We start from the raw sequence: 17,340 nt of genomic DNA, 5'->3' as shown, positions 1-17,340 counted from the left end.
TTCTACCTGCTCAGATGCAGAAGCAGCGGGGCGGCGTTTGGAGGCGAGTGAGGCGTGCCCTGACCCCTTTCTCCTTTCTTTCCCAGTTTTCTGCTCTGCTTCCGTTTTAAGGGGAAGATGCCCCTGGGCATGTGTATCTGATGGGAGGGAACGAGGGCAAGGGCGCCAGACCTTTCTCAGCAGTGACGCCTGACGGAACCAGCGGGCACAAGTGAAAAACCGTGAGATTCCATCAGAACTCGGGAAAGCACGTCCTGACCCTGAGGGGGCTCTCGCACTCACGCAGGCTGCCCAGGGCGGGTGTGGAGTCTGCAGCCTGCGAAAGCCGTCTGGACACGGTCCTGGACAGGCTGCTCAAGGCGGCCGTGCTTGAGCAGGGGGGTTGCTCCAGGTGAGCTTGGGGCAAACCAAGCGCTGGGAGCCCGACAGCGTTGCGCTGGGGCGAGCCCTGGCGAGGTGGACCTCACGTCCTCCACGTGGAGAAGGGAACAAGCACCACAAGTGCAGCACGGGGCTCCGGATGCTCTGCTTGCCGCACCGGTGCGAGGCTTGGGCACCCTCACCCCCACATCAGTGTCATGAAGGCACCGAGAGCACCGTCATGTCTACAGGCACGAAGGGCAGCACCAAGGGAGCCGCTGCATCTCGCCGGCTGGCAGAGCGGGAGGAAACCATCCACAGGCCGCATCAGCTTCTCTCACACCTGCACGCTTTGAATGCCTTGGGGTGGCCTGCCTACAGTCCCGGGCAGGTAGAGCAAAGGTATGCCTGGGAGGTTCCTGGAGCGTGCGGAAGATAACTTCCTGACCCAGGCGGTGAGTGAGCCAACTAGCGAAGGCGTTCTGCTGGGCCCGTGGTTTGCGAACCGAGAAGGACATGTGTGTGACGTGATGGTTGGAGGCCGTCTCGGGCACAGGGACCACAAAAGGCTAGAGTCTTCGATTCCCGGAGAAGTAAGGAGCGGGGTTAGCAGAACTGCTACCTTGGAGTCAAGTTGCGCCAGGGCGGGTTCCGGTTGGCTATTAGGAGAAATTTCTTTGCCGAAAGGGTTGTCAAGCACTGGAACAGGCTGCCCAGGGAAGTGGTTGAGTCACCATCCCTGGAGGTATTTGAAAGATGTGGTGCTTCGGGACATGGTTTAGTGGTGGACTTGGCAGTGCTAGGTTTATGGTTGGCCTCGATGATCTCTGAAGGGTCTTTTCCCACCAAAATGATTTTGTGGTTCTGCATTCCCTCCGCTTGCGACCTCAGGTCCCCACCACCTCGACGAGAGACACTTAGTTAACACTCAACGGGGCTTCAGGGCATGCTCCCACTTACTGACATCCCCTCGGACGTAGGGCTCTGCACATGCTGAACTGACACAAAGGTGGCACCCGTGTCAGCCTTGGCACATATGCAGCCAGGCTACAGCAAGCTCTGGAGGCATGTGGGTCTCAAGGCATGCACTCATGCAGTACAGGCCACGTTTGTGGGAGGCACGATCTGCAGGGGAGCGCTCCAGCTCCAGCGGTGCCCAGGGGCATCTCCTGAGCCGGGGAAACCTGAGGGGAGCCGAGAGCTGCGGCCCCGGCGTGGCCTCTCCCGCCCCCTTGCTTGCCCTTGCAGGGAGCAAGCCTGTAGCCAGAGGCAGGAGCCACCGGATCTTTCCCACTTGCACCAGGGACACGGTTTGCATTTTGCTTGATCGTCAGGGCTTGCAGGGCTAAGTCCTGCCCCAGCAGAAGGAATCCAAGAGGAGAGGCGGGAGGAGGAGATTTGTCTCGGGCCAAGGGCTTGTAGCTCTTCTGACAGGTCATGCAGAGAGAAAATTAGGAAGGGAAAAGCCCAGCTAGAACTCAATCTGGCCACAGTCGTAAGAGATAACAAAAAACGTTTTCATAAACAGGTCAACAACAAAAAGGGAGCCAAGGAGAATCTCCACGCTTTGTGATACGTGGGGGGGAACATTGGCACCAAGGATGAGGAAAAGGCTGAAGTACTTCATGCTGCCTTTGCCTCAGTCTTTAATAGCCAGACCAGGTATGCTCAGGGTATTCAGCCCCCTGAGCTGGAAGACAGGGATGGGGAGCAGAATAAACCCCCGCACAGTCCAGGAGGAAGCAGTTAGGGACCTGTTGTGCCACGTGGACACCCACAAGTCTATGGGGCCTGATGGGATCCACCTGAGAGTACTGAGGGAGCTGTCGGAGGAGCTTGCCAAGCCACACTTCATCATTTATCAGCAGACCTGGTTGACAAGGGAGGTCCCAGACGACTGGAGGCTTGCCAATGTGACGCCCTTGTGCAAGAAGGGCCGGAAGGAGGATCCTGGGAACTACAGGCCTGTCAGCCTGACCTCCGTACCGGGGAATATCGTGTAGCGGTTCGTCTTGAGGGTGCTCACAGGCCATGTGCAGGACAACCAAGGGATCAGGCCCAGAGCATGGGTTCATGAAAGGCAGGTCCTGTTTGACCAACCTGATCTCCTTCTGTGACCAGGTGACCCACCTAGTGGATGAGGGGAAGGCTGTGGATGTTGCCTACCTGGACTTTAGGAAAGCCTTTGACAGCGTCTCCCACAGCATTCTCCTGGAGAAGCTGGTGGCTCGTGGCTTAGACAGGTGTACTCTTTGCTGTGTACAGGACTGGCTAGACGGCCGAGCCCAGAGCCTTGTGGTGAATGGAGTTAAATCCAGTTGGTGGCCGGTCGCAAGCGGTGTTCCCCGGGGCTTTATTTTGGGGCCAGTCTTGTTTAATATCTTTATCGCTGCTCTGGATGAGGGGATCGAGTGCTCCCTCAGTAAGTTTGCAGGCAACCCCAAGTTGGGTGGGACTTTTGATCTGCTGGAGGGTAGGAGGGCTCTGCAGAGGGATCTGGAGAGGCTGGATCGATGGGCCGAGGCCAACTGCATGAGGTTTAATAAGGCCAAGTGCCGGGTCCTGCCCTTCGGTCACAACCACCCCATGCAACGCTACAGGCTTGGGGAGGAGTGGCTGGAGAGCTGCCCGGCGGAAAAGGACCTGGGGGTGCTGGTTGACAGCCGGCTGAACATGAGCCGGCAGTGTGCCCAGGTGGCCAAGAAGGCCAACAGCATCCTGGCCTGTATCAGCAATAGTGTGGCCGGCACGAGCAGGGAAGTGATGGTGCCCCTGTACTCGGCCCTGGTGAGGCCACACCTCGAATACTGTGTTCTTACAACAAGAAGGATGTTGAGTTGCTGGAGCGTGTGCAGAGAAGGGCGGCGAAGGTGGTGAGGGGTCTGGAGAACAAGTCTTACGAGGAACATCTGAGGGAACTGAGATTGCTTCGTCTGGAGAATCACAGAATCACTAAGGTTGGAAAGGACCTTCAAGATCATCAAGTCCAACCATTAATCCAGTGCCACCATGTTCCCTAAACCATGTCCTGAAGCGCCACATCCACACGCTTTTTGAACACTTCCAGAGATGGTGACTACACCACCTCCCTGGGCAGCCTGTTCCAATGCTTGACCACTCTTGCAGTAAAGAAATTTTTTGTAACGTCCAATCCAAACCTTCCCTGGCACAGCTTGAGGCCATTTTGTCTCGTCCTATCGCTAGTTCCTTGGGAGAAAAGACCAACACGCACCTGACCACAGCGCCCTTTCAGGTAGTTGTAGAGAGCAATGAGGTCTCCCCTCAGCCTCCTCTTCTCCTCACTACAAGAAGGATGCTGAGGTGCTGGAGCGTGTCCAAAGAAGGGCAACAAAGCTGGTGAGGGGTCTGGAGTACAAGTTTTATGGGGAGCGGCTGAGGGAACTGGGGTTGTTTAGTCTGGAGAAGAGGAGGCTGAGTGGAGTCACCATCACTGGAGGTGTTCAAAAACCATGTAGCACTTAGGGACATGGTTTAGTGGCCATGGTGGTGTTGGGTTGACGGTTGGACTTGATGATCTTTGAGGTCTTTTCCAACCCTAACGATTCTATGATTCAATGACTTCCACGAGAGCTTGGAGTCAGGCCACCCGGTCCAGAAAACTGTGCACCTCTCTACGTAAGGCAGGGACATCCAGCTACAGCAGGCGTTTTCCTTTCAGCTGCGGTTTTTTGGGGGGCTCTGCCCGCTTCGTCAAGAGAGCCCCTGGGAGCTCGCTCCTGCCGGGCGCGTTTGTACTTGCTGCGATGCCCAGGAGCCGCTGAGCCGGGCGGAGGGGCCAAAGGCTGGGGTTGGCCGTCTGGGTGCTGCTGCTCGGGTGGCTGTGACAGCGCAGGGGACAGGTCACAATGGGAGCGGTCCCCAGGGCCATGACCGGGCAGCCCCCACTGCTGTTGGACTCGGCGACGAGTGAGTGCAGCACGCAGGGGGAAGGCTGGGCTGGGTCGGGGACGGGGCAGGTGGCCGGGGGGCTTCGAAGCCGGAGCCCAGCCCCTCAGGGCAGGGCACGGTGCCGCCCTCAGGGCTGGGGCAGAGCTGCTCGGGGCTGCCAGTGGGGGCAGGTGCCCAGAGGGGCTTTGGGGATGTGCCGGGTGCCCGTGGCTCCACGGGCCGCTCTTGGGCGGCGGGGCTGGGGCCTGGGGAGGCTCTGCTCTGGCGTCCCTTGCCCCCTCACGGGGCACAGCGCAGCCCGGGGCTGGCCACCAGGGTGGCTTGGGCAGGGTGGGCCCCACGCTGTCTCCAGCCAGGGCCTGCGGCCCCTTCCGGCCCGGCGACACCGGTGCCCAAAGGCTTTCCTGGGCACGCAGCCCGTGGCTCCCGCGCGTGCGGCGCTTGCGGCGCTTGCAAAGCCTGCCCTTGCTCCCTCCGGCTGCCCTCAGCCCCTCTCCCGCCGGCCCGCGGCACCAGGCGGCTCCTGGCCCGCTCCCCCAGCCCCGCGCTCCCACCCTCCCAGCCCCGCTGAGCCCCCTTTTCTCCCACCTCCGCCAGGCCATGGCTGCGGCAATCGCCTTCGTCCTGGCCGTGCTGGCCGCCCAGCACGGGCTGAAGCACGATCAGCACATAGACGTGGCCACAGCTGAGCGCATGCAGCAGCGTGAGGAGTATCTGTGCCGGGAGATGAGCCGGCTGCTGCAGGACGTTGAGCGGAGCCGGGGCGCGCAGGAAGCCACGCTCCTTTCTGTGTTGCAGCAGCGGCCACTTTGGACCGTTGCAGCGGCCCTGGTCCTGCTGGCCCAGGTCTGCTGGGTGGCCAGGGAAACGAAGCTTGCCTGGGACAGCTGCCGTGCACGGCACTGCTCCAGCAGCGACGAGGAGGACGACGAGCTGGAGGAGGACGACGAGCTGGAGGAGGAAGACCTCAGCGGTGCGCGCAGTGGCGTCAGGTCTTTGGCCGTGTCCGCCCCATCGCCACTGCAGGGCCTGCCCGACACGTGCAAGGTGCTGAAGGAGCTGGTGGATGACCTCCTTGGAGTCTGCCGGGTGCTTTGCAAGAGGGCTTTCATGCCGCAGATGCACCCAGCCGTTGGGGTGGACGGCACCTGTGAAGCCTGGAGCGTCTGCGAGAACAGCATCGCCTACCGCCTGCTCGTCTTCCTGCGGCCACCCGCCGGGCACTCTTTCAGCCTGGAGTTGGACACCACGCGGCGGCTGCCAGCAAGGGAATCCAGCATCCACGTGGTGCTGGAGTGCACGTGCTCGAGGGAGCAGCTGCTGGGGGACGTTTTGTGCTTTCTCCACCACCCCGACGACAAGCTGCCGAGGGGTCAGAGCTCCCACCTCCTACGCGCCCTCTGCACGGGCTCCTGCTTGGACGTGGAGAAAATCGCGGGCTGGGTCCAAGTGCTGGTGAGATCAGCCTGGCTGCTCTTGCCTCAGTCGCAGCACTGCCAGCTGACGGTGCTGCCCTCCTCCCGGTCCTGCAGGTTCCAGCTGACCAGCACCTCCATCATGAACATCTGCACGGAGATGATCTTTGCGGTGCAGCCGGGCAGCTCGGCTGCCTACCTGAGCCTGGAGTAGGCAGAGGCCAGCTTGACCAGCGGCATAGCATGGCCGGAGAGCTGCGCCGCTGCCGAGAGGCTGCCGGCGAGGCACACCCGGCAGGACCATTTCCACCTCGGAGGTCTGCAGCTCTGCACCCATACGCTGCTGGTCCCACGGGGCTTTTCCACCCATGCCCGTGACCCTGAGGACCTCCTTTCCGCTCGCACCGGTGCGGCCCGGGTGACAATTTCAGACACGGGGACGGAGAAGCCGCTCACCCCAGAGACTGCCTGCGGAGTCTGTGCCGCAGGCTTGGCGTGGAGGTGACACTGCTCCAGAGGAGCTCAGCATCACCAGAGTTTGGGGAATCTCCCGCGGTCCCACAGAAGATGCCGTTGCAACTGAGGCTCCTGTGACCACCCGGAACAGGACGGGACCGCCCATCCTTTTGATCCCCGCTGGGACCTTTATGTGACGCAAAGATGACAATAAAGGACTTTGTATTAAGCAACCCTCTGTCTGTGAGTGCCTGTGCAACACTTTGTTGGGGAATGTGGGCAGGCAGCAGGTTTCTACCTGCTCAGATGCAGAAGCAGCGGGGCGGCGTTTGGAGGCGAGTGAGGCGTGCCCTGACCCCTTTCTCCTTTCTTTCCCAGTTTTCTGCTCTGCTTCCGTTTTAAGGGGAAGATGCCCCTGGGCATGTGTATCTGATGGGAGGGAACGAGGGCAAGGGCGCCAGACCTTTCTCAGCAGTGACGCCTGACGGAACCAGCGGGCACAAGTGAAAAACCGTGAGATTCCATCAGAACTCGGGAAAGCACGTCCTGACCCTGAGGGGGCTCTCGCACTCACGCAGGCTGCCCAGGGCGGGTGTGGAGTCTGCAGCCTGCGAAAGCCGTCTGGACACGGTCCTGGACAGGCTGCTCAAGGCGGCCGTGCTTGAGCAGGGGGGTTGCTCCAGGTGAGCTTGGGGCAAACCAAGCGCTGGGAGCCCGACAGCGTTGCGCTGGGGCGAGCCCTGGCGAGGTGGACCTCACGTCCTCCACGTGGAGAAGGGAACAAGCACCACAAGTGCAGCACGGGGCTCCGGATGCTCTGCTTGCCGCACCGGTGCGAGGCTTGGGCACCCTCACCCCCACATCAGTGTCATGAAGGCACCGAGAGCACCGTCATGTCTACAGGCACGAAGGGCAGCACCAAGGGAGCCGCTGCATCTCGCCGGCTGGCAGAGCGGGAGGAAACCATCCACAGGCCGCATCAGCTTCTCTCACACCTGCACGCTTTGAATGCCTTGGGGTGGCCTGCCTACAGTCCCGGGCCGGTAGAGCAAAGGTATGCCTGGGAGGTTCCTGGAGCGTGCGGAAGATAACTTCCTGACCCAGGCGGTGAGTGAGCCAACTAGCGAAGGCGTTCTGCTGGGCCCGTGGTTTGCGAACCGAGAAGGACATGTGTGTGACGTGATGGTTGGAGGCCGTCTCGGGCACAGGGACCACAAAAGGCTAGAGTCTTCGATTCCCGGAGAAGTAAGGAGCGGGGTTAGCAGAACTGCTACCTTGGAGTCAAGTTGCGCCAGGGCGGGTTCCGGTTGGCTATTAGGAGAAATTTCTTTGCCGAAAGGGTTGTCAAGCACTGGAACAGGCTGCCCAGGGAAGTGGTTGAGTCACCATCCCTGGAGGTATTTGAAAGATGTGGTGCTTCGGGACATGGTTTAGTGGTGGACTTGGCAGTGCTAGGTTTATGGTTGGCCTCGATGATCTCTGAAGGGTCTTTTCCCACCAAAATGATTTTGTGGTTCTGCATTCCCTCCGCTTGCGACCTCAGGTCCCCACCACCTCGACGAGAGACACTTAGTTAACACTCAACGGGGCTTCAGGGCATGCTCCCACTTACTGACATCCCCTCGGACGTAGGGCTCTGCACATGCTGAACTGACACAAAGGTGGCACCCGTGTCAGCCTTGGCACATATGCAGCCAGGCTACAGCAAGCTCTGGAGGCATGTGGGTCTCAAGGCATGCACTCATGCAGTACAGGCCACGTTTGTGGGAGGCACGATCTGCAGGGGAGCGCTCCAGCTCCAGCGGTGCCCAGGGGCATCTCCTGAGCCGGGGAAACCTGAGGGGAGCCGAGAGCTGCGGCCCCGGCGTGGCCTCTCCCGCCCCCTTGCTTGCCCTTGCAGGGAGCAAGCCTGTAGCCAGAGGCAGGAGCCACCGGATCTTTCCCACTTGCACCAGGGACACGGTTTGCATTTTGCTTGATCGTCAGGGCTTGCAGGGCTAAGTCCTGCCCCAGCAGAAGGAATCCAAGAGGAGAGGCGGGAGGAGGAGATTTGTCTCGGGCCAAGGGCTTGTAGCTCTTCTGACAGGTCATGCAGAGAGAAAATTAGGAAGGGAAAAGCCCAGCTAGAACTCAATCTGGCCACAGTCGTAAGAGATAACAAAAAACGTTTTCATAAACAGGTCAACAACAAAAAGGGAGCCAAGGAGAATCTCCACCCTTTGTGATACGTGGGGGGGAACATTGGCACCAAGGATGAGGAAAAGGCTGAAGTACTTCATGCTGCCTTTGCCTCAGTCTTTAATAGCCAGACCAGGTATGCTCAGGGTATTCAGCCCCCTGAGCTGGAAGACAGGGATGGGGAGCAGAATAAACCCCCGCACAGTCCAGGAGGAAGCAGTTAGGGACCTGTTGTGCCACGTGGACACCCACAAGTCTATGGGGCCTGATGGGATCCACCTGAGAGTACTGAGGGAGCTGTCGGAGGAGCTTGCCAAGCCACACTTCATCATTTATCAGCAGACCTGGTTGACAAGGGAGGTCCCAGATGACTGGAGGCTTGCCAATGTGACGCCCTTGTGCAAGAAGGGCCGGAAGGAGGATCCTGGGAACTACAGGCCTGTCAGCCTGACCTCCGTACCGGGGAATATCGTGTAGCGGTTCGTCTTGAGGGTGCTCACAGGGCATGTGCAGGACAACCAAGGGATCAGGCCCAGAGCATGGGTTCATGAAAGGCAGGTCCTGTTTGACCAACCTGATCTCCTTCTGTGACCAGGTGACCCACCTAGTGGATGAGGGGAAGGCTGTGGATGTTGCCTACCTGGACTTTAGGAAAGCCTTTGACAGCGTCTCCCACAGCATTCTCCTGGAGAAGCTGGTGGCTCGTGGCTTAGACAGGTGTACTCTTTGCTGTGTACAGGACTGGCTAGACGGCCGAGCCCAGAGCCTTGTGGGGAATGGAGTTAAATCCAGCTGGTGGCCGGTCGCAAGCGGTGTTCCCCGGGGCTCTATTTTGGGGCCAGTCTTGTTTAATATCTTTATCGCTGCTCTGGATGAGGGGATCGAGTGCTCCCTCAGTTAGTTTGCAGGCGACCCCAAGTTGGGTGGGACTTTTGATCTGCTGGAGGGTAGGAGGGCTCTGCAGAGGGATCTGGAGAGGCTGGATCGATGGGCCGAGGCCAACTGCATGAGGTTTAATAAGGCCAAGTGCCGGGTCCTGCCCTTCGGTCACAACCACCCCATGCAACGCTACAGGCTTGGGGAGGAGTGGCTGGAGAGCTGCCCGGCGGAAAAGGACCTGGGGGTGCTGGTTGACAGCCGGCTGAACATGAGCCGGCAGTGTGCCCAGGTGGCCAAGAAGGCCAACAGCGTCCTGGCCTGTATCAGCAATAGTGTGGCCGGCACGAGCAGGGAAGTGATGGTGCCCCTGTACTCGGCCCTGGTGAGGCCACACCTCGAATACTGTGTTCTTACAACAAGAAGGATGTTGAGTTGCTGGAGCGTGTGCAGAGAAGGGCGGCGAAGGTGGTGAGGGGTCTGGAGAACAAGTCTTACGAGGAACATCTGAGGGAACTGGGATTGCTTCGTCTGGAGAATCACAGAATCACTAAGGTTGGAAAGGACCTTCAAGATCATCAAGTCCAACCATTAATCCAGTGCCACCATGTTCCCTAAACCATGTCCTGAGTACTGAGGTTAGTCCACAGCTGTTAAATCATCAGCCCTTACTAACAACAACAAAAAAGGTGTAGAGAATCTCACATGTACTTCAGGTGGTGTGTCACTGAAGAGTTCAGGATGGATTACTCTTCTCCAGTAAACAGAGGATGCGTCAAAGCAATATAACCATGTCAGACTTTGCTCTTGGTATTAAAAATACTGCATTAGCTTTTCATCATGGTGGTAGGTATGAAATCGGTCAAAGTCAATCCAGATTTCAATAGGTAATAGTAAAATATAATGGGTTCCTGGAGATATTGGTGATTACCTTACATAATTTATCTTACTTCCAACTTATATGAACAGAAAGAACTAGGTATCATTATTTCAGTGCCACCATTTGTGTCAGCCAGTGCTGAGAAACATTTCTGCCCCCAGACCTGTAGCTCCTGGCAATAAATTTGTCAAGAAATACTTCAACACATCCACTTCCCAGGACTGAGCACCTTACTTGACATCTTGAGTGCTGGACAGACAGGTAACCTTGGAAGTACAAAGGCCGACCAGTGATCCTCTGCCTCTCCTGGAAGATTCACCAGGGGACTGGCTGAGGAGTTTATTCAGGCTGTTCCCTGATGCCTCTCGGCATCCTTTGGGTATCTCAGCAGGGTATCTGGAGATCCTCTGTTGCTGTGCTCCATTTTTCCCCCACTGATTGTTCTCAATCTACTCCGTATCAGTCAGAGAACTCGCCCTGGTGAGAGGGTGGAAAAAGCAGCACCTTGAAGAGGAAGTGTCCGTACGTGCTTTTAGGTCAGCACACGCCACCGACTCTTCGCTTGGCGTATGATCATGGGGGGACCCAGCCTGAACGGATTAAAGGGTCTTTTCCTTTAGAGTGTGCTCCTCGGGTTTGCTCGAGGGGAGATATTCAAATGCTGAGCATGCTAGTACAAAAGTGCATTGTTACTGTGGTGGGCATCATCTGGATGTCATGGCAGAAAAGCCTGCTTTTTCTGGTGTACAGCACTGCACTTGTCACGGGCTGCTGCCGGGGGGGGGGAAGACTGCTCTCAGCTGCCTCTGGAATAATACTTAAATCTTTCGTTGGGAGTGTGGATTAACTTTGAGACTGTCAGAGTTGAACTTTCTATAGCAAATGGCTAGGGTGAATATAGGACACTAAAACTAATATTGGAAATAACTCTACCTACGGCTGTACATAACTAGCAAGGATAAATCAACTTCCCAACGTACATGTACGAAGAAGACTTTCATTGTGAAAGAGCTAACATACCAAAGCCTTTAAAGAAATTGTGAAAGGAGATGGTAACTCAGGAATTAAATGTTGGTCCTGATGAAATGAGGGGTGAAAATTTCCATCAATTTCACAGAACCAGAATGCTTAACTTAGTTTCTGGCCTCCCCTTTAGTGGGCAGAAAGAATAGGGATGACGTGATTTGGTGTTTTGATGCTGGTTGCTACTTGAGTGCAAAGCAAACATTATTAACAAAGTCTAGTTTTTTTGTTGAACATCTTCATGACCTTTTCTGTGTCTCAGCTGTGTGTACGTGTAAGAAGAGTACATCATTAGCCGGTGAGGTGATCTGTGATAGATCAGGTGACTGCCACCAACTCTAGCAGGAAAGGGGTTCAGCCCTTCATGTGAAAGCAAATTCTCCATGGCCTCTCTAAACATGGCAGGGGCCAGGCACATTATCAGATTTTGCCTAAATTTCAGATTTTTTGTGCACATCCTCCATTTATTGTGTTTAAATGGCAGAATTTGACTTTGCTGTCGAATGTCGCAGAAAAACTGATGCGCATGGGTACCTGCACCTTTGCTTGGCAAGGCTGAGGATGACGATGAGCCAGGCCATTGCTTGCCAGTGTCTGATTAAAAGGCGCAATTTAAAATTATATTTTTGGGGCTTTCTGTTGCAGATGCTCTAAGATAGTGCTGTTTCCACTCATTGTTGAGTTATTCACTAACGTTTTAAAGAAAAAACGGCAAGGCCTCGTGGTGCCTGCAGCTCTTCTCTAGCCTTTAGGAATCCAAGGCCCTGAAGTGTCGCTCCCCACCGGGCAGGAGAACGTAAGGCCGCCGGCCCGCCCTCTCCCTGAGGGTGCGCTGCTCCGACGCGGTGAACAGGCCAGGGGCCGGGGGCAGCCGCTGGCTCCTGCGCAGGCGCGACAACGGCCCGCGGGGGGGACGCGCGCGCAAGGCAAGCGCCCTTTTTGGCGCGCGGCAGCCGCCAACCAATGGGGCGCAGGGAAGGGGGCGTGGCCCATGCGCTGCCCCTCGCCCGTACGCACGCGCAGCGGGAAGGCGCCCGAGGTTTGAAAGCGGCGGCGGCGGCGGCGGCGGCGGCGGCGGCGGCGGCTGCGGGTGGGGGAAGTGGGGGGGGCGGGGCGGGGCGGGGCGGGTGACGTGGGGCGACGGCTCGGCCGGATCCCGCCACCGGGGTGTCTTCGTTTTCGTCCTCTTCACGGCGGCCCGGGATGGCGGAGCCCTTGGTGAGAGAGCGCGGGCGCGGGGGAAGTGGGGGGGGGGAAGTGTTGGGGGCAGCGGTCGTTCCCTTCCGTAACAGCCGGGGCGCGGCCCTGTGCTCAGTGCGTCCTGAGGGGCGGGCGGGGCCGTCCTTCCGCCCCTGACGGTGCGGGAGGCTCCGGGGGTTCCCCGCTCCCCCCTGAGAAAAATGGGGCTGCTGTTAGCGCTCCGCCCTCGCTCTTGGCCCCGGCTGCTGGCACAAACAGTTCTGCTCTGTTCCCCTCGGGTTGCCTGCAGCTGCGTCTGTCGCTCGTCTCTGGAGATCTTCCTTCCAGAGGTTAGCGTATGACGAACCAGTGACTCTTGTCTAGACACGCTAGCGACGTACTCCTCTTCCTGCTACCGTCCTCTCTCAGAGGTACACGGGGAGCTGCAGTTTTAAAAGTTCTTTGTGTGTAGCGGGGTATGAACATAACAATAAAACTGTTAAAAGCTCTTTTAGATCCGTTACAGGGATTATTCATTTGCTTATGTGAAGGGTTGCTTGACAGTTGATTGTACTGACAGTTGATTGTACTGCGCTCCGCTGCAAGGGGAAGGAGTTTAAGACTTATGTGCTGTGGAGTGTGGTTCTGCACTGTTTCTGAAGTGACTTTTGGTCAGTAGTTTTTCTATGTGACCTAGAATTTCTTCTTGCCATTTTAAACTGATGTTGAAAACTTACAGTGGAATAAATCCTTATGTGGTTTTAGTTATTTTTATTACCAGAATTAACATCCGAAGAAGAACCACAAAGAAGTGCAAAGTAACGTCAGTATGGCAAGCTTAGGAAAAATGTGATGAATTCTGTGGTATTAAGACTAGAGAATCACCACACTGCATATATGCTCTATTCCAGTTTATACAAATGAAGAAGAGGCCATAATTGTTTTTCAGCTAAACATTTAGAATTTTTTGAGACATTTTCTTGTCACATTGGTGAAAAACTTCACTCTGCTTTAGCACTTTAATTTTTCTTGACTTGCCTTTGCTTTCTGTTTTTATCCTCTACAGTCTTTGCCTGTTGCCAGCTCGATAGGCTTTATTTCATTTGTTGGCATAGAAAGTAATGCTGGTAATATACTGTCACTTGAATTACTACTATAGTTGTGGTAATAGATGACTGGAGTCATGCCTGCTATTCGAATGACTTTGATTGTACTTGGGGTTCAGGTATATGAGTAGTGCTGGGAGTTAATCGAGACTTTCGTTTTACCATGGAACAGCTGATGTGCTTTCACTGCTTGTCAATGTGGTCTTGCCTGGGATAAACACAGGGTAAGAATCTCCACGTCAGCCATTCTCACAGAGCAGCAGATGTGTTGCAGGGTTATGTTCTAGCTTGTTTTGTGGTAGTTCATTCCTTTTCTTTACTTAAAAGGTTATTTCTGTAGTCATCACAGAAATGTTAACCAAATCCTTCAATCCTCTGTGATTTCTGTCATGTAAGTCTCTGTGATTTTAAATGCAACACATGCTTGCTGGTTCTTGAGGAAAGATGAGGCAGTTGTTATGGGGGTTGTAGCTACTGTGGCATTCTAAGAAAAACACAGCTGCAGTAACTCCCACTAGTTTCAGATGTATCGAGAATCCTCGAGACTTGCTTACAGGAGAAACAGGAGGTACGTTGCTTATTTGTTTTTCTGTCGAGTATCACCATGCTTAGTAAAAATTGATTCTTATTTCTTCACAGAATCATTTTAAAAAAGACTACAGAGCAAGATTCTGCCATGGAGGAGGGTAATTTACATTTAAAATTTTCTTCTTAGATATGATCGTTTGGAAAACTTATGTTGATTTTTGTCTGGAACTTAATGTCAGAATTGTTGGGTGTATCTTATTAAACTGATCAGATGATGTTTCCCAAGCTTCTTGTATTTCTTAGTGGTGGGATGAGCAAACTGTGCCGGGGCACAAAGCAGCAGGGATTTCCTTTGCATCCCTCTGCTGAGGAGGCAGACTGTGGTGTAGCTATACCTAACCTACCCCTTAACTAGGCTGCCTGAGCACGGAAGCAGTAGTCTACGCAAACATTTTGCCTTCCAAGAGGTAGAGAAATGAAGCCCACACAGAGTTCTAGGTTATTTGTCCCTTGCTGGTAAATGGTAGAGATGAGTTTGAGTATTTGCGGTGCTGTGCCTTCTTTAAAGGTGTGTCAGAAATCTGGGAGCTTTTTGTTACTGGGACCCATTTTTAGACATGCATTTCATGAGCTTACCAAATCTATCAAATGATCTGTTTTTAAAGGCATACACTAATCATTATCGGAGAAATATTCCATGGCTTGTCTCTTGTTATTTTGGTTTTGATCAACACAGTCTGGCTAGTGGATCACTTCTGCCATTTTCATTTCTCCTGGGGAGGTTTGAAGTAGGAGTCTAAGCAGCTGAACCGTTTGCTTTCCTATGGATTTGATATGTCAAGCCAATTCTTGCTGTGGAAACTTTTGTAGAAGCAGAGAATAACTATGGTTACGTGGTAGAAAGAGCAGTAGAGAGTGACTCCCTGTATGAAGGGATAGACGTGCAGCCTACACATTTCATTTGTGGGTCTGCTGAGACTGGATCCCTGTGCAGGCAACATTACTTGAGGACTGACTTTTTTAAAAAAATGTATTTCTTTCAAGCGAGAATCTCTATTCATGCCAAAGCTCTTTTACGTGAGGGCTGTTGCAGTAGTTGTATGTCGTCTTTTATCTAGAGAGATTTCTTCATTCTCATCGTATTCTGTGACAGTGGGGCTTTTTCTCCTGGAATCCTTGTTTAGACTTCTTTGCAGATACCTGTGAATGGAAATGGTTGGTAAAATATATTAAAATTGGGACTAGTGGACGTAATAACCTAAAATATTAAGTAGTAAGAACTGTACTACTTTTATATTGCTGGAATAGAAACATTAGTATTTTTGATTTAAAATATTCTTTTTCCTCTTTTCTTTCTAGAAATAAGATTGATGTACAGCCAGGTCAAAATGTACTGAAACTCATACAGGATTGTTTTGAAAGTAAGCTTTTGTTTAGTGTTTTGCTTAATTTGCTGGTTAAAGAAAAAATTCATTCCTTCCTTGTATTATATTTAGTGGTAAATAAATAGAAATAAAAAATAGAGATAAAATGGATAAAAATAAAGTCTTTCTCATAGTCTTTAAAAGCACTCACCTCCCAGCTGCTTAAAACTGTGTCTTAGCTGTCTTATAATCCTTTTCCTGAGGAGCTGGTTTCTTTCATATTGTATTTATGTGACCTTAATGAGCCTTAGCACGTGTTAAAATAAATGAAACCTGGACGATTCCAAGAATCCCTTATTTATAGTTTCTTCTTTCTAGGTTGTGGCAGTGATCTTACCATAAGCTCTCCAAGTGCAACCTGTTGCTCAACTCCTATTGTCAGAAACGAGAAGAGGACTTCAGTACAGAGCCAAAGGGTAAGTTAGTTATGGCAGTGTCACAACGTAGCTTTGAGTACAGTTTCGTTTGGATACGAGTTTAGTTCTGTAGGATTTAGTTCTGTATGAATGTTGAATGAATAAGCTCCATATGTCCCTTGTGTTAGTATGTAGGCTATAATTTAACCTCTGTAATAGTTGTTGGTAATGGTTATTTTCTTAGTTTGTTGTGTGATAGTATATTCTATAACCAGATTTATTTAATAGCTTATGTTCTTCAATTTTTGCTAACGAAAGCCTTTTCAGCTTTTTGTCTAGGATAGTTAAATTTCTCATGGTCTCAGGTTGAAGCAGGCTGCCTTATAACTGGTGGTGGGTATGGCTGTCTTGGAATCCACTGGGGTTGGTGTCAGTCGCTTTGCCAGATATACAGACACAGTTCTTAGCTATCCGATGGATATTAAAGTTGAAAGATGATTCTTGTATAAAAGCAGCTTGTCAGCTCCTCATAACCTTATCTGTACAATAACTTTGTATATCTGTAACTTTGTTGAAGAGTGAAAACAAGTTGAAGGGCTTGTTAATGTGCTGTCTGAGAGAGCGATGCTAGTAATCTAGCTTGTATATTTAGTTTTAATATTTTAATTCTAGTAGTTTTTTGTAAAAATAGAGTATTCTATTAATGGCAGTGTTGAGAGCAGGCATCCTTTATAAAGGTGTTTGTGTACGTTAGTCTGATGTTGGAATACCGTATAATCTCAAAGTAATTCTTGCAAAACCTCAGCCTGACTTAAGAAAGGCAAATTAAATTGTTTGAATTAATTTATTCTAATGAAATAGCTTGCTTGTGGACTAGCAGGATGTCTGTTCAAAGCTGCAAATTGATTTTTACTGTACGCAGTTTTACCTGTTGTTTGAAATTTACAGTTAGTTTTAGAAAGTCTTATGTGATAGAAAATTGAAGTGTTTAGTTAAAATACAACTGTACTTCCAATGAGTAAGAATTAAGGGAAGGAAATTATATTGTGTTCTGTAGAAATTGATATTCCTGTCAAAATACTGTTGCTTTATAAAATCTTGTATTTTGTCTCATTATTTGTTATTGACTATGACAGCCAAAGGCAGGGTTAACTAACTCTGTGAAAAGAGCCTGTAATTCTGCAGAGTCCTTACCTGCATCACCACTAAAAACAGTCAGCAGTAGAGGTTGGTAGCACTATTAATGAATATTAAGGTTTTTTGGGTAACGATTTCTTGAGATTTTGTAAGGTTTTGAGTAGAAGAATGAAACCTATTCTATATATATGGCAGGATGGTCACGTGAATCACCCCTGAAGCCTGCAGTATGTGATTACATAGCTGATTCTAAAAAAACAAAGTCTCCTCTGTCTAAAAGAGAAATAAATAATATTTTAAAAGATGTTGAAGCACTATGCAAAAGTCCTGCTGTGTCTTTGGACCCTGAGGATGATGATGGGTCTGTTGGATCACCTTTTCTTGTGGAGGAAGCAAGAAGTTCTCCTGTACATATGTAAGTAGAGCTGAATGTGGTGGTGATGGTGTGTCCCCTCCACCCCTTAGGGTAAATTAACACAGTGGTTTCAGGCATTTATGAGTTTGGATTGTGAA

General features: G+C 52.4%; 2 protein-coding genes across 2 annotated transcripts in view; one reads left to right on the top strand and one right to left on the bottom strand.

The window, feature by feature from the left end:
- Positions 1-10,446, bottom strand: part of STAP1 (signal transducing adaptor family member 1) — a gene marked incomplete at both ends in the record, with an annotated part of 40,974 nt that extends 30,528 nt beyond the window's left edge. The window contains 3 exon segments of the mRNA XM_081999623.1: positions 10,309-10,389; positions 10,393-10,413; positions 10,417-10,446. Coding sequence (XP_081855749.1) covers positions 10,309-10,389; positions 10,393-10,413; positions 10,417-10,446 — 132 coding nt within the window.
- A 1,614-nt stretch (positions 10,447-12,060) lies between these two features.
- Positions 12,061-17,340, top strand: part of CENPC (centromere protein C) — a gene marked incomplete at both ends in the record, with an annotated part of 28,695 nt that continues 23,415 nt past the window's right edge. The window contains 7 exons of the mRNA XM_081999620.1: positions 12,061-12,187; positions 12,251-12,315; positions 14,022-14,068; positions 15,270-15,331; positions 15,653-15,750; positions 16,827-16,917; positions 17,023-17,242. Of these exons, the coding sequence (XP_081855746.1) occupies positions 12,061-12,187; positions 12,251-12,315; positions 14,022-14,068; positions 15,270-15,331; positions 15,653-15,750; positions 16,827-16,917; positions 17,023-17,242 (710 nt within the window). The remainder of the gene's footprint in view (positions 12,188-12,250; positions 12,316-14,021; positions 14,069-15,269; positions 15,332-15,652; positions 15,751-16,826; positions 16,918-17,022; positions 17,243-17,340) is intronic.

This window comes from Phaethon aethereus (assembly GCF_964289735.1).
Source record: "Phaethon aethereus genome assembly, chromosome: 4".
Taxonomy (NCBI): Eukaryota; Metazoa; Chordata; class Aves; order Phaethontiformes; family Phaethontidae; genus Phaethon; species Phaethon aethereus.
This window is presented reverse-complemented; position numbering and strand designations above follow the sequence as displayed.